Source organism: Primulina huaijiensis, unplaced genomic scaffold (assembly GCF_012295235.1).
Source record: "Primulina huaijiensis isolate GDHJ02 unplaced genomic scaffold, ASM1229523v2 scaffold10763, whole genome shotgun sequence".
NCBI lineage: Eukaryota > Viridiplantae > Streptophyta > Magnoliopsida > Lamiales > Gesneriaceae > Primulina > Primulina huaijiensis.
In genome coordinates this window covers 1-23,749 of record NW_027342193.1, presented here as the reverse complement: position 1 = coordinate 23,749, position 23,749 = coordinate 1, and the positions used below count along the sequence as shown (strand labels likewise).

General features: G+C 33.6%; 3 protein-coding genes across 3 annotated transcripts; 2 read left to right on the top strand and 1 right to left on the bottom strand.

Annotated features, from left to right (window-relative positions):
• Positions 1-4,841: 4,841 nt before the first annotated feature.
• LOC140965546 (ammonium transporter 2-like) lies at positions 4,842-7,271 on the top strand. Its single transcript, XM_073425628.1, has 5 exons — positions 4,842-5,179; positions 5,259-5,604; positions 6,021-6,306; positions 6,425-6,528; positions 6,770-7,271. The coding sequence occupies exons 1-5, from the start codon at positions 4,878-4,880 to the stop codon at positions 7,202-7,204; spliced, it is 1,473 nt and encodes a 490-aa protein (XP_073281729.1). The 5' UTR covers positions 4,842-4,877; the 3' UTR covers positions 7,205-7,271.
• A 448-nt stretch (positions 7,272-7,719) lies between these two features.
• On the top strand, positions 7,720-10,054 carry LOC140965506 (PHD finger protein ALFIN-LIKE 2-like). Its single transcript, XM_073425561.1, has 5 exons — positions 7,720-7,991; positions 8,096-8,128; positions 8,857-9,079; positions 9,238-9,358; positions 9,540-10,054. The coding sequence occupies exons 1-5, from the start codon at positions 7,898-7,900 to the stop codon at positions 9,792-9,794; spliced, it is 726 nt and encodes a 241-aa protein (XP_073281662.1). The 5' UTR covers positions 7,720-7,897; the 3' UTR covers positions 9,795-10,054.
• A 7,740-nt stretch (positions 10,055-17,794) lies between these two features.
• LOC140965529 (jasmonate-induced oxygenase 1-like) lies at positions 17,795-20,528 on the bottom strand. Its single transcript, XM_073425587.1, has 3 exons — positions 19,766-20,528; positions 18,366-18,699; positions 17,795-18,239 (listed from the first exon to the last, which is right to left on the bottom strand). The coding sequence occupies exons 1-3, from the start codon at positions 20,263-20,265 to the stop codon at positions 17,988-17,990; spliced, it is 1,086 nt and encodes a 361-aa protein (XP_073281688.1). The 5' UTR covers positions 20,266-20,528; the 3' UTR covers positions 17,795-17,987.
• Between the last annotated feature and the right edge of the window lie 3,221 nt (positions 20,529-23,749).

The window sequence follows — 23,749 nt, the reverse complement described above, 5'->3', positions numbered from 1 at the left end:
ATTTGTTTTATTAATTGCTTGTTTTTAATGTTGTCTATCTTATTAATTGCTTGTTTTTAATGTTATCTACCCACATTATCAATTTAGATTTATTTATTTATTTTTTATTATGTAAATTAGTATTTGATATCTTTTATTCTACTCACATTATAATATGTTATTTTTAATCGAAATATGTGACTTTATATGTGAATTTCCATTTCTCTCCTTATTAATTATTTGTTTTATTAATTGCTTGTTTTTAATGTTGTCTATCTTATTAATTGCTTGTTTTTAATGTTATCTACCTACATTATCAATTTAGATTTATTTATTTATTTTTTATTATGTAAATTAGTATTTGATATCTTTTATTCTACTCACATTATAATATGTTATTTTTAATCAAATGATTTAGATTTTTTTTATTTATCTTTTCTTACGTCAATTAAATTACTTATAATTTAAAAATAGTTCATTGTTGAATTATGAATTTTTTTTGGTGTCTTATTAATACTTTTTTTCATTTCCTCATTATTTATTTTGGTGACTTTGGCTACAACTTATTAGTTTTAAAAAATATTTTTTGAAAAAGAAAATTTCTTTAATAAAATATGGTTAAAAAATTTATTGTGATATACCATTTTTATAAAAAAAAAACTTATAATTTTTAAATCTCTTTAATTGTTACAGTTGGCTAGAATGTATGTGTTTAAATAAAAAAAATTTGAACCAACATTTTTTGTGGTTTATATTTATAAATTATTTGAATAAAACACGGTAAAATATCGTTGTGATTAGACAGACCCGTCAATTTGGGTTGGGTTCGTCTATTTGGCCCACATTGTCAAATAATTTAAGTATGTTGGGTTGAAATTTTGTCAATCTATTTAAAGGTGGGACTAAATGAGCCCGGACGAGTTTGTATTAAATATCAATATATCTACTATATTATCGTTTTTCAATCATGAATTCCTCATATAAAGGGGAGATTATCATCTTGATTTTAAAATTATGATTTTACTATTAATTGTTTGCTTTTATTGTTGTCTACCCACATTACAATATATTAATTTTAATCCAATGATTTAGTTTTTTTATTTTTCTTTTCATTATATCAATTCAATTAATTAAAGTTTAGTGAATTTATCGATGTTAAGATGTATAACAAATCTTATATCATAATATATAAAATTTCTACCTTATAAATGAAATAAATCAAACATATATGAGATATACAAAATTTTATTACATATACAATCAAGTAATTTATTATAATTGTATTTTATTCTACAAGAATTCTTGTCAAACTCGGTGATTGTGAATTTAACATCTATTAAATCAGCAAACTAAATAGCGTGTCAATTAAACTAATTGAGTAGTCACATATTCTTGAATTTTCTAATTAATTTTTAATCTTGATAATTTGTTTCATTTAATATTTTAAATTATAAGACACCGTTACTATAACTGAAGACACATTTTTTTTCAAATGTTCATAAGGACTCAATCATTAACTCATATGGAAAAACATTTATCGACGTACTATATTAAAAACATTCTAATTATTTCAACACATTTGCTGAAAATTTTCTAATTAATTAAGAAAAATTCATTTACAATAATCATATTTAATCTTTTTGAGCTAACACAATTTATTTTATAAAATATTCATCGCAATTCTTTATTTGTATGTTAATCCTTAAATCTGAATTATGATGTATATTATTTTTTCTAAAATTTCTTAAATAATGATTTAATACATTTATTCGACACTTCAATATTAACATTTTAAAATATATTAATTTTATATTGTACGCGTGGAACACTTCTAATCATGATTATAAAAATTCTAAAAATGAATTAGGTAGAACATAAAAAATTACATAATTAATCAAAAGACAGAAAATAAAAATTAAATAATTATCTATTACCTATAAACTACTAATACCGACTTCTAAATATTGAAGTCGGTGAGAGTGGATGTCACTATGTACTAAAAAATAAAAAGTTAATGCTTGAATGAGTCACACTGCAAAGTTAGTGAAGTAAAAACGAAGGACAAAGTCGGTTAATAAAAATATTATAATGACTAAGTTGAATGAGACTCATATATATAAGTATCTCACTTGGTCTCACCTTATCTTTTGTCACTGTACAAAGCGAAAATTTATGCACTGTAGTGTTCTACATTTTCTTAATTTCTCATCATCTATTGGTCTCTAAAGATATATTTGAATNGTCAATTCGGAAATTCGGTTCGGTTATTTCAGAAATTCGGTTTTAAAATTAAAAAAAATTCGGTTATATCGGTTAATTCGATCGGTTCGGTTGCGGTTTTCAAAATTTTGAAATCGACTAACCGAAACCTAAATTGAAAGTTGAATTAATACATTCATATTCATCATTAAATTTCNTAGTGGATAAACATGTTAAATTTATTAAAATTAAATAGTGAAATTTAATGATGAATATGAATGTATTAATTCAACTTTCAATTTAGGTTTCGGTTAGTCGATTTCAAAATTTTGAAAACCGCAACCGAACCGATCGAATTAACCGATATAACCGAATTTTTTTTAATTTTAAAACCGAATTTCTGAAATAACCGAACCGAATTTCCGAATTGACTCGGTTCGGTCGGTTAATTCGGTTTAACCGAATTTTTGCTGACCTCTAATAATAATGTGTAGTTTATATGTTATCAAGTATAAGTGTCTAATAAATTAAAGGTGACTAGGAAAGTAAAAGCATCCAGTATAAATTGTTGTCAATTTACATGAAAGAGAATAATAATCAAATATTGTAAATAAAAAATTGCATATCATTGATTGTCAAAAAAGATTGTAATAACTGAATATTATAATAAAATATATGCATTATTGAGAGAATATGACAAATAACAAAAGAAAACAATATGATAAAAAAGATATGAGAAAAATTTTAGTAGTCCAAATCTTTTTTTAAAATAAAAATATATGTTTTTTTTTTTCAAATTAGTTACATATGCTAATTAACACGAATTGTCAAAATTTACAATACTATTATCATTGTTTTTTGTTGAGTTAACTAATTTTATTTCAAATTCTAATTATTTCAACATATGTTTCTCGCGTGCAACGCACATGCATTATTTCTAGTATATAGAAATGTACAAGAATCGTTCTAGTCATTTCCAAAGGTTAGCAGTCCGTGATACAATATAAGTGGAATTGATTTATGCTAAGGCAACCCAACTAAATTGATTACACTCATATATTACAAGAATATTTTCTAATACTACCTTTCGAGTTGTAGAGTGGATATCATGAAGTCTCAACTTGTTTCACAAAGTCACGAATTAATCTTTTCCCAAGACCTTTGTGAGAATATCAGCAATTTGGAAGCGTATAGTAAGTAACATATGAAAGTTTGACTATTCTAGATTGTAATTTTTCTCGTATTAAATGACAATTTTTTTCGTAACCTCATTAAAGATGGGGTTAAAGCAACTTGATTGTGATCCCTTTGTGTAACTCTTAAATCTTGCAAAATATAGTGCAACCAAGTTAGCTTCAAGCATGTATTTGTCATAGCACGATATTCAGCTTATATAGATAAATGATATAGTAACATTACTTTGTTTCTTAGATTTCCACGAAATAAGTGAGTTCCCTAAGAAAGTGCAATATCATGTAATTCATCGTCTTGTGGTGCGACAACCTTCTAAATGTAAATCACCATAAAAAGGCCTTTAAAGTGAGATTGTTGGTGGAAGATAGTAAACAACCTTGTCAAAGAGTGCCTTTTACATACCTTTAAATTTCCATGGATGCATCCTAGTGAGATTTTTTGAGGTTCTTATATGAATTTTCTCAAAATTATTCAAACTAAATATGATATATCTGGCCTTGTGGTAGTGAGATCAATTTGAATTTAGCCACGTTTTGTCAAATGCAATCGGTTTTTTATGTGCCTTGGCTGCTAGTTTTTATTACTTATGTCTCTTTAGGATAGATGTCAAAGAGAAAATGAGGTGACGAGAAAGACAAATATGTCTCCACTTCATTAAAGTTATAATTTTTATAAATATGGCGTCTATGGTTTGATCGTCGGGCTTTCAACTACAATTTTTTTATACAATATTAGTATTTAATTGTCAAACACGATTAGGATGAAATATTCCGTTTGCTTCAAAAATATCAAAACAACTACAGTGATTTTATATTATAGAAATATATGATACAAATGTAATTATAATAATGTATATTTATTTCTTTATGATTTTGATTTTAATAGTATCAAATTTTAGTTTTAGTATGTTATATATATATATATATATTTTAATTTTTATCGTTTTTTCCAATTGACACTTATCAACATTTCATAAGAATCCTTTTGTGAGTTTGTCAACTCCTCAACCAGTTTATGTATGCAACTGGATAAATATATGTAAGCTTTTAATCAGACCATAAAACTAAAATATGTATTAATGTGGGTATTATTGAATAACGATGTACTTTAATCCAACTACATTACATTAATTTATATGCTTCCAACTACTTAAGGTTGGTCAAACATTTGACTTCTGGAACATGTAGGAGCCAAGCTGTCATATGTATGGAATTTCCAAACAGGCTAAAAATTTTTTTTTAAAAAAAAAATATGTTTCTCAAAAATAAAAACACTATTAGTACGGAATGAACCGTTGACAAATAATTAAAGTCGTCCTGAATTCTTAATGCTGCGCTCGTTCCCTCCAAAAGCCAAGCTGACATGTTGAAGGACTTTCTGAATAAATTTCCGTATTCCAAAAGTCAAAAACTCGTTGACCTTAAAAAGTCCGAACTCCGAATAATTCCACGCAAAACATTATAATTTGCGGCCCACTTTCATTTCATGAATCAAATTTTGTTAAGATGGCTAATAATCTAACTCTAGCATATGAAGAACGCCTGCCGGCGGTTCCGGATTGGCTGAACAAAGGCGACAACGCGTGGCAGCTGACGGCGGCGACGCTCGTCTGCCTCCAGTCCATGCCGGGACTTGTCATCCTCTACGCCAGCATCGTGAAGAAGAAATGGGCTGTTAATTCTGCTTTCATGGCGCTGTATGCCTTCGCCGCAGTCTTGATCTGTTGGGTTCTTTTCTGTTATCGTCTAGCTTTTGGTGATAAACTTTTTCCTTTCTGGGGGAAAGCAGGCCTAGCTCTTGACCAAGGGTATTGTAAATCAAAAACTTCAATTTTCACGATGAATTTCACCCATTTGAAGAGATTATTAATGCTTAAATTCTCGCAGGTACTTGACAAGACGAGCTTCAGTGCCAGAAAGCACCCATCTTTACTCAAATGGCACCATTGAGACGGAAATGAATCAGCCATTTTTTCCAATGGCTTCGCTAGTTTACTTTCAGTTCAGTTTTGCTGCGATCACGACGATTTTGGTTGCGGGGTCGGTGTTGGGGAGGATGAACATTAAGGCGTGGATGGCTTTTGTTCCTCTGTGGCTTACTTTTTGTTATACTGTGGGTGCGTACAGCATATGGGGTGGTGGCTTTTTGTATCATTGGGGAGTGATTGATTATTCCGGCGGCTACGTTGTTCATCTTGCTTCGGGGATTTCTGGTTTCACGGCTGCTTATTGGGTACAATTTCTTTACTTAAAAGCTCGTATAGCCACTTATCATATATTATTAAAGTTACTAAAAATAAGTAAAATATGAACCAAAAAATGCCTTCCATTTTTGGAAGATTTGATCTAATCGACTTAATCGTTCATGGATTTGCAATTTCTTGTTTTTCTGTCCTGAAAAACTTTCCAGAGACATAATGATGTTTTTCATGATTGTCATCCAGTAGTAAATTTCCATGCTACATATTGGTATTAAGATAAAATTTGGCATAAAGTAAAAATATCATTGATCAAATAAAAAATATATATTTCAGAGAAATGTATCATGCATATATGATTGCCTCTACTCTAAAATCAAATAATGCAATTTCAATTTAATTTTTCAGGTATAAACAACTTTCAATTATTTTATTTTTTTATCCGAGACAGGTCGGGCCGCGGTTACAATTAGATAGGGACAGATATGCGCCAAACAATGTGCTGTTGATGCTTGCCGGAGCCGGGTTGCTGTGGATGGGGTGGTCTGGGTTCAACGGCGGGGCGCCATACGCTGCAAATTTAGTTTCTTCAGTGGCAGTACTGAATACAAATATTTCAGCAGCTACTAGCCTTCTTGTTTGGACAACACTCGATGTTTATTACTTTGGGAAGCCTTCAGTTATAGGCGCTGTTCAGGGGATGATTACTGGTTTAGCTTGCATTACTCCCGGTGCAGGTATATTTTGCTTAATTCAGCATATAATTTATTTAAAAAATCAAGTTTGTTACTATCATATATATATATATATATATATATTGAGTTGAATCGTGACATATATATATGGAAAGAATAGGCGTGGTGCAATCATGGGCGGCTATAGTTTATGGTGTGCTTTCTGGAAGCATTCCATGGTTCTCAATGATAATTCTTCACCAGAAGTCAACTTTGCTACAAAAGGTACCATTCCCTCTACTTTCCCCTAATAAAGACTTCACAAGAACCCAAAATTCTTTTTAAGTAGTCCATATATCCAGCTAATTGGATGAACAAGAATTCTCAATTCTCAACATATAATAAATATAGCCTAAAATTATTTTAACTATCATGATCGAAATTTGAATTTCTCATGTTTAATTTATTTAACAAAAAATGTAATCGGTCGTTAATATGATTGTTAATATATCAAACAATGTTCCAGGTGGATGATACACTGGCGGTGTTCTACACACATGCGGTGGCCGGAATTTTGGGCGGCGCTTTAACCGGGCTTCTGGCAGAACCCACCCTCTGCAGCATGCTGCTGCCTGTCAAAGACACGAAGGGTGCGTTCTACCACGGAGGCGGAGTACTATTACTCAAGCAAATAGTTGCAGCGTTGTTTATTATTGGCTGGAATTTCATGGCCACAACAATTATCCTCCTATCAATCAAATTATTTATACGTTTGAGAATGCGGGACGACGAACTCGTGTCGGGAGACAATGCGGTGCATGGCGAGGAATCATATGCCCAGTGGGGCGGCGGGGAGAGATACGATCCAGCCATACACGGCATGGATAACCCAAGTCATGCGGTGGAAATGGTGGGAGTTGGGCATTTAAATGGTGCCAGAGGAATGACCGTAGATGTATGAATTTGGATAACATGTATTGAAGAAAAATAAAAGGTTTGGTGACGGAAGGCAGTGATCTATGGTTCATTCTTTTTTTCTTTTAATGTCTTTGTGTGTTTTTGACCTATTGATATTGCTTAACACCGAAAAGTGTTATGCTATCAATTTTTTTATACCAGTTCATGATATCAAATGTTTATCTATTTTATCAATTTAGACGAACTCTTCACGATTTACACTTTGTAATTTCATTTATACCTAAAGAACATTCATGTCTTTTTACTAGCTACTAAGTGTTTGGTTGACATTCAAGTTGATTTTTGAAAGTTATAAATTGAATATAAAATAATATACTCGTAAGTCATCAATGTTGCAAATGTACAGTAGAACATTATGATTTTTTTTGAAAAGCTAATAACTTAAAAAATTGCAAATACTTTTAAAAAGGTTAAAAAATAAGAAAAATAATATGATGAAGCTTAAAGGAGTGGAAGAAAGACAAGTAGCAAAGGGACAGACGCAAAACGGCGCCGTTGAAAGTGCCACGAACGACGTCGTTCTCCTCCGTTGCGTTTTATTCTCTCGTTACTAGCCCCCACTAACGGCTGTTGTCCTCTCACCACCATCCCCTTTCTCTGCAATTCACTTTCTTTCCATTCCTATAAGCAAAATCGTAAGCAATAAAATTCCAGATCTTGTGTATAACTACAGCAAATGGCATCAGTTCCTTCGAGTGCCCGAACTGTAGAGGAGATCTTCAAAGATTACAGCGCTCGTCGTGCTGGAATTCTTCGTGCGTTAATATATGGTATTTTAAGCTAAAAAAATATGTCTAAATACAGACCAAAAATTATACGCATTTTCAATTTGTTCATTTCGAAATTACTTTTTTGTTTGTTTTTGGTTTCTCAGATGTGGATGAATTTTACGGGATTTGTGATCCAGGTAAATTACTTTCAGTTCAGATTTTGTTTATTTAGCTTTTGAATTTAAATTTTGGTTTTTGTATAATTTCTGTGTAAGTTTCGCCTCTTTTTGACTTGGTTTCTGATTGTTTCATCGATAAATATCTTTACATTGTTGCTATTTTTTTTTGTTGGTGGGGTGTCGTCCTCATTTTTTGGTTTTTAGGTGATTGTAATTTGGAATTTGAAAAGAAAAAAGTGTGCATGTTTGGCCTTTGGTTTTTCTCTAACTGTTAGCGAGAAATATCTCTGCATTTATTTATGGTAATAATGTAGATTTTGATGTTGCAGCAGCTTTCATTGTATCTGTGTTTCTGTTGTCGGTTGAAAAACTATGGCTTTACCTTTCTTGATTCCTACCACATTCAAATCGGTTAGTTAATAATGTCTTGTAATTAACTCACTGTTAGTTTCCTAGCTGTTTTAGATACTTTCTTTTGGGAATCCTTATTCAATTACAATCGATTATATACTCTACTGGGTTGTATAGTGTTGTAAGGATCTTTGGAGTTGTGGAATTTTTTATGTAATATTTTGTGATGCCCGTTGCTATTATGATATTACCTCAAGAACAGAGTTGAGTGGGCATGATAACTGTAATAGGCATATGGTATTTCTTACATCAATATATTAGATACTTTTTTTTATAACATTTAACTTGTAATTTCATTTCTGTAGTTTTTCATGTCTTATTTTACTTTGATGTAGAGAAGGAAAATCTGTGTCTATATGGGCACCCTAATGAAACATGGGAAGTGAATCTTCCAGCTGAGGAAGTTCCTCCTGAACTGCCAGAGCCAGCCCTTGGAATCAATTTCGCTAGGGATGGAATGAATCGAAGAGATTGGCTTTCATTAATTGCTGTGCACAGTGATTGTTGGTTGCTCTCTGTGGCTTTCTATCTTGGAGCCAGGCTGAACCGCAATGAAAGGTACATATCATCTTTCTATTGATAGATATTGTTGTTAAAACTTGTTTTTTTTTCTAGGTGATGTGTGTATTTTTGCAGAGGGGGCCTCAGTTGGGTATGTATAGCATAGACTCAAGAAGTGTTTTTAGTTGTACCTAATGCATTCTTGGTACTTGCAGGAAGCGCCTGTTCAGCTTGATCAATGATCTACCGACAGTCTTCGAAGTTGTGACTGAAAGGAAGCCTGTGAAAGACAAGCCCAATGCAGATAGTGGAAGCAAATCTCGTGGCAGCACAAAGGTAGAAATAGGACCGACCACATATTTAATTTTATTACTGTTGAATCTTTTTGTTCTTCAACTTTCCTCTTTTGTGGCCTGGCCGTAATTTATTTAAAGCCACAAGGCATGAGCCTAGGCTCCTGGCTCCATGAGGCTCATCCTTTGCATCTCAACCCAAACCAATTTTCTTTTGTTTTCAGAGATCCATTGACGGACAGGCTAAAAGCAACCCTAAACTGGCTGAAGAAAGCTACGAGGAAGAAGAGGAAGATGATGAACACAGTGAAACTCTATGTGGAAGCTGTGGTGGAAATTACAGTGCTGACGAGTTCTGGATTGGCTGTGACATCTGTGAGCGGTGGTTCCATGGGAAGTGTGTGAAAATAACACCTGCTAAAGCCGAGAGCATAAAGCAATATAAATGCCCATCCTGCATGAAACGGGGCAGGCAGTAGCAATTGCTGCATCTACTGAGAATCAACAGTGTTTATTTGATGATTGACACAGTAGTATAGTTATATTACCATTTTGAAATATCTCTGGTGGATATCTTTGTGATGTTAACAACAGTTGGTTATAAAGGGGATAAAGTCTTTCATATTCCTGTACTTCAATGTTATACCTAGATTTAGGAATCTTTGATTTATTGAGATACGATTATATTATTGATTTAAATTAATGGCATATTTTCTTAAAGTTAATGGGTTGATTTTTATATCTTGTATTCTCTTCAACTCGAGGTATTTCATTTGTATTATAATCAAGTGATATTTTTGCTGGAAATAGAATTTTGAATGGCATGGCACGACGAGGATGAAAAGTTCTCCTTTATGTGTCTTGCACCATTACAAGATCCTTTTTTGTCTTGTTATTGTCGATTTTTAGGAAACTTTTCAAGTGGGAAAGCAGCAAATAGCCAAACTGAGCTGTTGATGATTGGAACTTGTTCCAGTTGTATTTTTAGGTTTCTCCTCCAGGTTATATAAACAAGAGAAAAGATTTTGAATTTGAGAATCTTCATACTCTTCTGTAGTGCGCTGTCATTGAGCCTCCAAATTTCAATTTCTTACTTTCAATATAGCCAGTGCAATGGTGGGTAGGATTGAATCTACATAAACGAGGGATTTATTTCTTTCGATAATAAAAATAAATAAAAGAGGAGATTTTATTGAATAAATACTAACTAAATAAATTAGTAAAAATGAGATTAACAAGCAAGGAAGGATAATGAATTTAAATAGAATAAAATGAAGAATTCAATACGAGCAGATTCTGATTTAAGGGGGTTTCAATATCCGATTGTATCACTGTCCATCGGTTAACATTTGATTTATTCATGCATTTTCAAGCAATTAACCTTAGAGTTATAAGGATAACCGCTAAAATCTTTGTTTTTTCCTAATTTAATTGACTAAACTCTGCATCTAGTCAAAACTTATTAATAATTAACTGCGCACGATAGCGTTCCATATTAATTAAAAATAACATTTTCGTTTTGTGAAAACAATTAATCCTAAAATCCAACAATCGAAATAACTACAATTGATAGATCTAGTTTCATTGATTTATTTAGACTAAATATGTTATTGCAGTAAAAATTTATACATCAAATTAATTTGTCAAATTAGTCGACATACAAATTTCATAGAATTAAATATAAATCAACAAATACTTGAAACAAACAAGAATCTTAAATTAAGCACAAAACCTCGCAGTAATGAAATTGAAATAATGGAGTTTTCCCTTGATTCAGAAATAAGATATTAGTCAAGTATGACTCGATTGTAGAAAAGAAGAGGGTGCGGAATAATCACGTTATCATTCTTATTGATCAAACCAGTAAATATATACAACCTAATCTCCTTAAAAGTAGGAGTTGTAACAAATCAAAAATAACAAACTAAGTAACAAGATAATCTTAAAACTAGGAAAAGATTACATGCCTAATCTATGAATATATATCCTATAATTATTCCTAAATACATGGCAAGCTTCTAGTTCCACAGTCCCCCTCAAGCTCGGGCATAGATATTCAGAAGATTGAGCTTGTTACACATATCTAGGAAGCTTGGTCGAGAAAGGGGTTTCGTAAGGATATCCGCTAACTGATTTTGAGACGATACATAGTTCATCGAAATAGACTTTGCCTCTACTTTCTCACTTATGAAATGTCGGTCGATCTCGATGTGTTTAGTCCTGTCATGATGCACTGGATCCTGGGACATGCTGATGGATGCTTGATTATCACATAGCATTCTAACTGGGCCATCAACACTGACTTGTAGGTCTCGAAGTAGCCGCTCAAGCCAAATTCCCTCGCACACTCCATGTGCAAGAGATCTCAACTCCGCTTCAGCACTACTCCTGGCGACTACCGATTGTTTCTTGCTTCTCCATGTAACTAGATTTCCCCATACATATGTGCACATCCCGGATGTAGATCTTCGATCGGAGACTGAACCACCGTAATCAGCATCCGTGTAAACATCTATATGTCGGCTGGGAGTCTTTCTAAATAAAAGACCTGATCCTGGGGATGCTTTTAAGTATCGAAGGATGCGTATTACTGCTTGCATGTGTATCTCTGCGGGATCATTCATAAACCTGCTAACCATGCTTACCGCGAATGTGATATCGGGCCGAGTATGTGCTAAGTAGATCAATTTTCCTACTAGTCTTTGGAATCTCCCCTTTTCCGCAACTTGCTCAGTCGTTCTTGGCCGCAACTTGAGGTTTGGGTCCATGGGAATATCCACAGGTTTGCATCCAAGCATTCCAGCTTCTTTGAGTAAGTCAATGGTGTACTTCCGTTGTGCTACTGATATTCCATTCTGTGAGCGTGCCATTTCCATTCCAAGAAAGAATTTCAGTTGCCCTAAGTCTTTGACTTCAAATTCGGTAGACAATAATTCCTTCAGCCTTTTTATCTCTTCCACGTCATCTCCAATTATTATTATATCGTCTACATATACACTTAGTATCGTACATTTCCCATGAGTAGAGTGTTTTGTAAACAAGGTATGGTCGGCGTGGCTTGGATGGTAAGACTGCCGTTTGAGAANGAACACGAACCCGTCTAACCCGCATCAACCCGTCTAACCCGAAACTTATTTATTTTTTTAATTTTTTTTAAAAAAAATTAATGAAAAAAATTCGAAAAAATAAAAAATTATAATAATATTTTAATTTAAACACATAATAACAAAATTTCAAATTTAAATTTGAAAGTTTAATTGTAGAAAATTAAAAGTATATTTACTAAATCAAATAAACAATTGTTAAAAAAATAAAAAATATACAAAATAAATATTAAATGATGAAAATTTAACATATAAATATACAATAAATTTTGTTCAAACATACAATATATAAAAATATAGGTAATATTTTTTAAAAAAATTCGGGTCAACCCGCGACCCAACCCGAAACCCGTCTAACCCAGCACTAACCCGAACCTTCCCAACCCGAACCCGAAAAACCCCAACCCGAACCTGATTTTTTTCGTGTTGGGTCGTGTCGGGTTGACGGTTCGTGTTGTATTTTGACACCCCTAATAGGGGCCGCAATCCCGAGATGGTTTCCTCAAGGCAATAGGTAGGTCCTGGTTAGTTTGATTAAAGACAGGAGTTTCAATAGGAGTGTGAGTGTTACCTTGTTCCGTTATAAGATCCGAAGCTGGATTAGATTCATGGATGTGTTGTTGTGTGTTCTCTCGTTGGACTCCATGAGGGGACTGAAGTTGAGAAGGAGGTGGAGGTGGGATGTGCTCTGGCTGATCACTCTGGAACAAGTACTGGGATTCACTAGGAAGGGATTCACTAGGAACATGCTCCCCCTGAATGACAGTACTGGTAGAATAGAAGGGTTGTTTCTCCTGGAAAGTAACATCCATAGTGGTGTAGTATTTCTTAGTGCTTGGAGAGTAACACTTATACCCTTTTTGTGTGGATGAGTAGCCAACAAATATGCACTTAAGGGACTTGGGATCTAGCTTATTCTGATTGTAAAGATGAACATACGCTGAGCAACAAAACACCCTAGGTGGAAGGTAGGATATAAGGCAAGTGTGTGGATAGACAGATAAGAGAGCTTGAGTAGGGTTACTGTAGTTGAGGATACGAGATGGCATGCGATTTATTAGATAGGTCGTAGTAAGTACAGCTTCCCCCTAATAGAATTTTGGTACGTTTGAGGTGAACATGAGTGATCGTGCAACCTCAAGAAGATGTCGATTCTTCCTCTCAGCAATGCCGTTTTGTTGAGGAGTTTGAACACATGAACTTGTGTGCACGATTCCATGAGACTTGAAGTAGTGCCCAAGTTCGTGGTTGAAAAATTCCTCAGCATTATCAGAATGGAATATCTGAATATTAGCATGAAATTGGGTTAATATCATGGCATGGAATTGTTGAAATAATGAAGCAGCCTCAGATTTGTTTTTCATAAGATATACCCAACTAAGCCGAGTATGATCATCAAAAAATAATAAGAACCATCGAGATCCGGTAATATTTGCAATCTTAGATGCTCCCCAAATGTCACAATGAATCATGGTGAATGGCTTAGATGCCTTGTATGGACGAGGTGGGTATGAGTTGCGAGTATGTTTGGACAGTTGACAAATATCACATGAAAATGCACTGATATCTTTATTAATAAACAATGAGGGAAACATTCTTTGCAGATACAAGAAATTTGGATGGCCTAACTGATAGTGAAGTAATAGGATATCACTATGATTACTGTCCTGAAAACTAGAAATATTATGAGAAGATGCGAGAGAGCATTGTGGAGTTGTAGTGGGGTTGTTGGTGTTGATGATGTAGAGTCCATAACACAGTTTAGCATATCCAATCATCGTCCCCGAGCCCCGAGCCTGAAATAAACAAGAATGATCATCAAAAGTTGTGAGACATTTCAAGTCCTTATTAATTCTAAGGACTGAGAGCAAATTGCACTGGAGTTTTGGAATATAAAACACGTTATCAAGCTTCAACTTTAGAATAACAGTGACTGATCCGATTCCTTCTACCATGGAATGTGTGCCATCGGCGATCATAACGGAGATAGGGTGGTCACATGGTGAATAGGATGTGAATAATGATTTGTTACCAGTCATGTGATCTGACGCACGAGAATCGAGAATCCAGGACAATTGAGCAGCCTGGACATGAAGGGCTTGAGAAGTGTTACCTCGTTGTGCAACATTGCTTGAGCCTGCTGGAGGTGATGGATGGGCTTGGTGGATGATGTTGTGGAGGAGATCAAGCTGCTCCTTACTAAATGGACTTGAGGTTGCAGTGTTGGCCTTGCTCTCGGGATCACCAGAATGGTAGGGCGACTTTCCATTTGGTGGCTTACCATGAATTTTCCAACACGTCTCACGAGTGTGTCCGAGCTTCCGGCAATGATCGCAATACGGACGTGGCTTTCGCGGCTTGTTGTCATATGTAGCTTTTGCTGCAAATGGCTGGTTGGAGTCGGATGAGCACATCGCCGAGGCCTCTACAGGGGTTGAAGACGGCAATGGTGGCTCGCCATCATCATTTTCCGCCGACTTTCTTCATGTCGAACGGATGAGAATGCCTCCTGAAGTGACGGTAATGGCTTGATACTGAGAATACGACCTCGGACGTCATCGAGCTCCTTATTCAGTCCGGATAACATCTTGAATATACGCTTGGTTTCAATGATTTTGTTATAGAGATGGGCATCTGTAGGGCATGTCCACTTTGTGTTGATCATAGAGGTCTAGTTTCTGCCAAAGTCGAACAAGGGAGGTGTAGTAGTGAGTGACTGAGGAATCGCCCTGCCGGAGATCATGGAGACTGCTCTCTATCTCGAAGAGCTCAGACGTGTTATCGATGTTGGAGTATGTTGTTTTTGCGTGGTCCCATATTTCTGCAGCAGTATCATACATCAGAAACCCTTCACCGATTTCAGTGGTCATGGAGCCGATTAGCCATGTCTTGACCATGTTGTTATTTGTCTTCCATACTCTATGGCTTGGATCGTCTTCCTCTGGAGTTTGAATCATTCCAGTCAGGTAGTCGTCCTTGCCTTTACCACTTACAAACATCAAAACTGATCTGGACCATGCTAAGTAGTTTTGGCCATTCAGCAAGTGATGTGTGATGAAGCTGGTAAATAAGTCTGTCGCTGAAGAAGTAGGGATGACTGGTAAAGGTGAAGTGGCCATGATGTAAAGATGGTGCTATGGCTCTGATACCATATAGAAAAGAAGAGGGTGAGGAATAATCACGTTAACATTCTTATTGATCAAACCAGTAAATATATACAACCTAATCTCCTTAAAAGTAGGAGTTGTAACAAATCAAAAATAACAAACTAAGTAACAAGATAATCTTAAAACTAGGAAAAGATTACATGCCTAATCTGTGAATATATATCCTATAATTATTCCTAAATACATGGCAAGCTTCTAGATGTTCCACATCGATTTACAATCTCCATAAAAATAAATAAAGAAAAAAAAATTATTAGAATTGTTGGAGCAAATTATCAGAAAATCTCACGCCTTGCTCTTGCTCTTGCTCTTCACGTGTGATGATGGTGGAAGAAATCCCTTTCGCTTTTTTTTTCTTTCTTTCTTGCACCTCATGACTTCTTCACGTGAGTTATGGTTCTTGGGTCAAGGAAAGAAGCCCATTAAATTAAAAAAAAAAAAAACCTAATGTACACAAAATCATATCCCAATAATAAAAAGACAAAAACTTGTGTGAGACGGTCTCACGGGTCGTATTTTGTGAGACAGATCTTTATTTAGGTCATCTAGGAAAAAATATTACTTTTTATGCTAAAAGTATTACTTTTTATTATGAATATCGGTAGGGTTGACTCGTCTCACAGATAAATATCTGTGAGACCGTCTCACGAGATACCTACTCTAATAAAAATCTCTCCCCAATTATTTTTCACAAATCAATTACCATAATTATGAGTCTAAAATTTGATATTATCTTTAAAGTTTCGAAATTCAAACTCAGTTGTGCCGGCAGTTGAAGAGCACGCATTCTGAAAATTTTCTGCTTCAAGCCATTTACAAAGTTCATATCGACAACTTTAATTGTGATATAAAATCACATTCTTTAGCTCATATTTATCTCAAAAACAGAAAAATTTCTCATACAACAAAATAACACAAAAGTATATTAATTAAGCACGTCAGAAGTAACAATGATGAGAAATATGACAACAAAAAATATAAACTACTACGAGCCTATCACTCTGCGTTGCTTGGTTTTCTCCGACGACTACGTAACATTTTGTGGCATCTTAACAACCAACCATTCCTCTTTGTTCCCATCGACTGAATTTTCCTGTCAACTGGTTTTATATTTATTTTTCCCCTTTCAGCAACCTTTATATATAATCGAGTATCTAAATTCATAGCCATTTGCCAGGTAGGATCACTAGGCCAGGCCGTCCCACTGCGACATGCGATACAGTCGGTCTAATAATTCATCAAAGGAGAGGAAATGGACCAAGGAATTACTTGATATGTTCGAAAAGGCGGTCAATCGAATTGGAGGTCCAGATAGTAAGTAAAATTTATGCATATGATCAGAAGTTATATTAAACTTCGAAGTATTTTAGCTCAGATCAGATCATGTTTTATATTGTTTGGTCGCAGGGACTACACCAAAAGGTATTTTGAGGGCTATGGCAGTTCCTGGATTAACCATCTTTCATGTCAAGAGTCACTTACAGGTTCTCTCTCCACAGCCAGACCTTTTATAAAACCAAGGAGCCCACAGCCTCAGGGCTCGTTTCTTGAGAGAATATAACATATATATTTTGATTTGATGATCTACTGAAATAATTTTTTTTGCCCAATATTAATAAAAAGAAGAGTAATTTGAATATTTTTTGTTCATAATTGATCAAACTAAATTTTTTTTCAAGTTCGGTTTGAACAATATCAAGAGACTTTGGGGCATTTGTTGAGTTTGGAAAAGTTAACGAGTTATTATTTAACTAGCTTGATGAAGTATTGTGTAGAACTTCAACAATTTTTTAATATTCTAGAGTTTTTGGAAAAACTGAATGATTTATTCTCAAATACTTATTTTCTCTATAAGATTTTGTTAACTATCCTAGTGACAGTTGCAAATAAACTCATCAAAGTTGAAGTTAATAAACACTTCAATGTATCATATAATAATGATTTGTAGTCTACAGCGTTAGCCAAATAGTTTACACAATGTGAACGAAAAAATAGATGTTTTGAGCTCCCGGGTCATTAAAAAATCAAATTGATTGTTTTTATTTAACAAAAAAACATTGAAAACATATATGGTAATAGAACAATTTGTTGACTAGTTAAAACAATTGACGCCATTAAATCAATTGATTGAATAAATAATTATTAATTTCAGCCCATCAATGTAGAAAAAAAGGATATCCTTTATAGTCGTTAAAAAAAACGTGCCATTCCTAATTCCCCACCTAAAAAGGGAAACGAAAAAAGCAACACAAAAGTTCGACTGTACAAATTTCAAACCTAAGAAGCAGACTCCAAACATCATAATACTACTTAAAGTGCATTTACACAACGTAGTGAATCAAAAGCATGCAAATAATTAATATGAGAATGAGAGGGAACAACAAGGAGTCTGAATTATTTATCATGTGGGTGATTTAACCAGTGAATCCACTTGGGACTTTCCATGGAGACCCTTTGTCCTAACATAGAGTCTATATTCATCAAATGTCAAGGCTGGATACAAGGACGGATGCTCCTTCGAAACAAGAGGCTCGGCTGGCTTGATCACTATGTCTCCCTTTGGGTTGTAGAAGTAAGCAAGGGAGACCCTCTCTTTCTGCGCGTTCACGATCACCCTATGTTCCACGCTTTTGTAATTTCCATTACTCAGTATCTGCAATATATATTTTGTCAAGAAACTTATATGCAACTCGAAACCTAGCTTGGTGTTAATCATGTTGTTTTATGGATGCATATATAAATTGACGCAACAAGGCAAAAAAAACAGATGTGGGGACACCTGAAGTTGATCCGCCAAGTTGACTATGAAGGCATTAGGCAGTGGCTTGACGGTGACCCAGTTACCGGCATGGCGAATTTGGAGACCCGAAACATTTTCATCGGGGAACAAAAGGGTCATCGTACCCGGATCCGAATGGGGGGAAAGACCCAATGTGAGATCCGGTTGAGGGCATTTTGGATAGTAGTTAACCCTTAAGCATGCACCTATCTCGTCGTCTCCTCCCAAGGCATCTTGAAGATACCCTTCTCTTAGCCCAAGATTTGTTGAGAAAACCTTCATCAATTTACTACCAAGTTCAACAACTTCTCTACTGTACTCGTCCACCAGTTGCCTGCAATTATTTCAACAATAACACATGAAATTGTCATGCAACTGATCATACATTGTCAATCTTCAAGACGGTTCGATTTTTAACCATAAAATATGTATACTTTTAAAGAATCTTGCCCTTTATTATCTATTTTTTGATCCATAATTAATTAAAATTTGAAGTTCACAAGCTCGAGGAATATTAAGCATGTCCACGCACTTAGGATGGCAATGGGTAGAGTATGGGTCGGATTTCATACATCCATCCCCATACCCATTTATTAAATTCATACCCATACCCATACCCATCGGGTATTGAATTTCATCCTCATCCCCATACCCATCGGATTATCAGNATTGACTGATGAATCTTTAATATAAATAAATATAATTACTATATATATACATATATACATACATATATATATTTATATATATTAATTTAAACGGGTATTCGGGTCGGGTGTGGGTCGGATTATATCAAACCCGCCTCCATACCTGAACCCGAAAATCCACATACCCGATTACCCAATTATTTAATCGGGTCTAAAAATCCCTCCATACCCTCTTCTATTCAGGTCGGATATCGGATCCTCCAACGGGTTCGGATGAAATTGCCATCCCTACACGCACTAGAATCTAATTATTTCCCTGACGGGATCAAAGTAGCTAGATGAAAACATGGGCAAATCAAATTCCTTGGCTTCTGCATTAATCTTGGATTCCATCTTCATTTACGTACAAACAATAATAAATCATGAAAGAAACATTTCATCGAAATATATTTAACACAATGAAACGGTAGAAGAATTATTTAAGATCAAAGGTACTAATATTTCAACTGATTATTTTATAAAATTTAGAAATTCTTCCCCGATTAGTTGATGCCAAAAGAGATTGGAACATCTGGTCCCGAGTCTCATTTATACACATAAAAATACATATATTGACTTTGAATTTAATCACGATTTGCCACGAAGACACGCAATTTACCTTCGAAAATGACACTTTTAAACACGTTTTTTGCGTAGCAAAATAGATACACCTGAACCTGCGGATACTATTCTAGAAAACAGAAGTCGATATACCTGCAAGAAACTGGAAGAGTCGGCCACTTGTTCTGATCCCTGAGCCCCACGGGCAGATAGTGAAGAAAGAAGTAATCACTCCAATCCAGGGACATCCCTTTCTCCACCCCCAGCCGACTCCCATATCCCTCGTAAGTAGTCGGCAAATTCGCGTACTTCTGCTTCTCCTCCAGCGGGAGATGGAAGAATTGGTACCAGGCCTCACGGGTACGCGCCATCAGCTCGTGGTTGACGCCGTGGTTGACCACCTGGAAGAATCCCCACTCGCGGCAAGCGCTGTCAATGAGAAGGGCCGTGCTTCGCCGGAGTGACGCATCCCCTGAGTACAGATCCTTCATGTCGATGGCAGGAATGTTGACTTCATCACTCGGGACAGGTTCAGCAGAACCCGGCCTTTCCAGTGGCTTCTTCACGTAGCGGTCGGGTATGACCCGTATCCCGCTGTCGGATAAATGTTGGACTCGCTCTACAGGTTCCGGCCAGCTCGCCAAGCAGTTCATGATGATAGAAACAGGCACAGAATTAACCGGGATATATAATACTAAATATCAATAAATAACTCGAACATAAATTTGATCATGAAAAATTCATGGTTTTTTTTAGCTTGTGAATATATACGTTACAAACAGAGAAATATGGGAATATGATCCTTATAATATATAATTTTACTCTGATATGTAAGAGCTAGGCAGTGTGTGCAGAAGAGTAGTACTGGGAATGGAAGCTCTAATGATGAGTTGTAAGCGAGGAAGAAGAGACATATACACACACATATATAGAAGAAGAAAAATTAGAGATACAGAAAAATGTAAGTATATAATTTATCCGGCGCCGTGAAGAAGTTGAATTCATACTCGATCTTTATGTCTCTCTGGCACACAGAGAGCTGCACAGCAGCATACATCTGATATTTTATTTTGTTATTTATATTTATTATAAAATAAATGTTATTGTTCCATGTGCGTAAAGAAGATTCAATTTTATTATAATACTTTTATATTTATTTTTATTTATTCTACTGTAAAAATGTGTGACGTTATTCAAATCTGATTTTGATTTCTAACTGAGAAAATTCAGCACTCGTAATTTAGAATTCAAAACTGTTATTATTAATTAGTATTTAAAAACAAAACACAATGCAGATAAGAAATCGTACGTGATAGAAACTATACGAACGAAAAGTTGTACGAACACGGCAGAACTCACAGCAAAGTTCGATCAGCGAAAACTATGAATGAGATTAATTGTTTTTCTCTACAACTGATAGATAAATAAGATAGAGGCTCTGATTCCATGAAGAAACAGAGAGTTAGTAAAAACTTAAGTCGCAGTATTGTGAACTGAATCATAAAAAATACAATTAATGATGTTTATATAATTATAATAAATATAAAAAGAATAAAATGAATAACCTATTTTGAAACTAATAATAATATATTCTAACATTTACATTGTTTACACTCATTTGTTCTAATAATGACGATTATCATGCAAAATGGATATATGAGACACAAGATAACAAATCTAGCAACAAAGTCAAACCAATGAGATTCTCCATTTTTTTTAAAAAAATTTTTTTGGCTTTATTAGGCGTTAGATGATTTTTCTGTAATTGAGATATTTCTATTATCGAATAAAATATTTGTGTGTTTATATATATATATATATATATAGAATAAAAATATATATGATTTTACATTGAATCATAAAAATTAAATTACACTCTCTAATGAAATCGTTAACTATACATATGATATGGACAAGTTTCTTTCAAGCTCTTTTCAATTTTTTTTTTCTAAGAAAACAATCGAGCAAGATACACTTTTATCCAAAACTATTAATAAATGCAAAACGACACGTGATCAACTATGGGCGTCCGTTCACGTGGTGATTTACGTTTGAAAAATTGTATAATTCTCGAAATCTGTAAAGATGTACGAAAGACGTGATATTTCAAAGATGTTTTCGTGAATATCTTGCAGCCGTCATGAGTTGTCTTGCGGCTTTCAAAATTATTATTTTATTATATTTGTTTGTTTTTACAAAATGATTTATTTATCTTTCCCATACGATTTAATAATATATATTTTTACTAAAAAGTATCAATAAATTAATATGTTAGCGATATAAATAAATCAAATTAAGATATTGTTTATTTTTTTTTTCCCATAGAAACCAGAAAAATGAAATAAATATTGTTTTTCCGGAGGATGATTAAGTCATTAACATAACAAAATTGATCATTAACGTTAAAAAAAATTATAATATTAAATTTTATGGACATGCGTGATCAAATCAATTGTTATACACTATCATATACGTAAGTATATATAATTATTTATAAAGTTTGTCAGATGATAAGGTTGGCCGACATCAAACTCTTGACTCTTAGTTTTATTTTATCAAACAATATATCCATAGTCATATACCGCACGTGGATAATTACATGAATAGGTCATGGATTGGAGTTAATGTAATTATTATTTTAAATTAAATTTTCTCCATCATATCACATTTCTTTATTTATTTTAATAAATAATCTATTATTTCAATTATATAATTAACCAATCTTATCGTTATTTAAAATCATGAAAAAGTTATTTTTTAATGTTTGAACTATTTTGTAGGCATAATTTAATTAATTTTACATTGACAATGTAAAAGACTCAATAAAGTGCTCTAATTAATAATGAGTTTTCAAAGTATTGAATAAATTGTTGTGGTACACCTTATGTGTATAAACTCGGCTCAATCAAGTCTTCTATGATGAGTCAATGACTATTAAGATTATATAAAATTATGATCTCCGAGACACAAATAATAACACAAAATATATGTGGTACACATATTCTATATATTTTTCCTTCTCTCCATTTGATCATAAATAAGGTTGTCGGTTTTCTATTGTCTTGGAATATCCATAACTACAATGTTATATCAATCAAGGGATTATGCTACGCGTTTACTATTATTTATATTTTTAGATAATTCGACATGAATTCCTCACATGTTGTGATATATGAATACAATCACGTGATTTATAGATTTTATTTATTTATTTATTAAATCTCCAATATTTAAAACTTAAAATATGATATAATTCAATATAACTAAAAATCTGTACACATATATATAATACTAAATAGCATACGATATAGTGACATTTAAAATTTTAATAAATTAATTTTTAATACATTTAATAAATTAAACTAGTTACGTAAATGAATTAACGGATAGTGTTCTTAAAAGGGACACGAATAATTTAACTAGGGGCCAAGGATATATTTAGTATTTTTTGAGATTTGCTTTGAGAAAATGAGTTTCCTTTTATTATTATCATCATTATTTTATTTTATTAAATAATTATTATAAAATGGAATTTGATACATCCTCTGATATATATAGTCTAAAAATGGCAGAGGCATGCATTTTGTATTTCATGATCGTTACCGATAACATCCGGTAGCTATTTTTTGGTATATAATGACTAAACCTCTTTGTTAACTATTAGTGTGTGTATTTGATTGTAATTTTTTATTTTATTTTTAAAATCTGATCAGAAATTCAGAAATCATTTGATGTAATCGCATGTATATAATAATCTGATTGATAAAATTATGTTATTGCCAGTACATCAAGGTTCCTATGTCATATCACATGTAGGCTGCATAGGAAAGAAAATAATAGATATATAACAAGTTATATATATATTGTTAATTAAGATTGAGACTTGGATCTAACTCAATCTCAAAAACTAGCTCAAGGGGGAAGATTGTCTAAGTCCATATATGGAACTCCCAGAGATTTTATCCAACTGATGTGTGACAACTAACACACCCCCTCAAGCTCAGGAATGAACATTTGGAGCGTGAAGTTTACAAATTGTAAGGAATTATTGTGTTCGACAGATACTAAAAGTAATAAAAATATCAGACTAGAATGTAAAATCGTGACTTTGTGTTTTATCAGAATTAAGTGTTGTGC

Excerpts from the sequence above, each read along its gene's own strand:
- LOC140965546 (XM_073425628.1), top strand. The coding sequence starts at position 4,878 with ATGGCTAATAATCTAACTCTAGCATATGAAGAACGCCTGCCGGCGGTT. Across the intron at positions 5,180-5,258 it reads GGCCTAGCTCTTGACCAAGG|GTACTTGACAAGACGAGCTT; the intron begins GTATTGTAAATC and ends AAATTCTCGCAG. Across the intron at positions 6,307-6,424 it reads TTGCATTACTCCCGGTGCAG|GCGTGGTGCAATCATGGGCG; the intron begins GTATATTTTGCT and ends TGGAAAGAATAG.
- LOC140965506 (XM_073425561.1), top strand. The coding sequence starts at position 7,898 with ATGGCATCAGTTCCTTCGAGTGCCCGAACTGTAGAGGAGATCTTCAAA. Across the intron at positions 7,992-8,095 it reads TCTTCGTGCGTTAATATATG|ATGTGGATGAATTTTACGGG; the intron begins GTATTTTAAGCT and ends TTGGTTTCTCAG. Across the intron at positions 8,129-8,856 it reads TTACGGGATTTGTGATCCAG|AGAAGGAAAATCTGTGTCTA; the intron begins GTAAATTACTTT and ends ACTTTGATGTAG.
- LOC140965529 (XM_073425587.1), bottom strand. The coding sequence starts at position 20,265 with ATGAACTGCTTGGCGAGCTGGCCGGAACCTGTAGAGCGAGTCCAACAT. Across the intron at positions 18,700-19,765 it reads ACTCTTCCAGTTTCTTGCAG|GCAACTGGTGGACGAGTACA; the intron begins GTATATCGACTT and ends AAATAATTGCAG. Across the intron at positions 18,240-18,365 it reads ACTTGGCGGATCAACTTCAG|ATACTGAGTAATGGAAATTA; the intron begins GTGTCCCCACAT and ends TATATATTGCAG.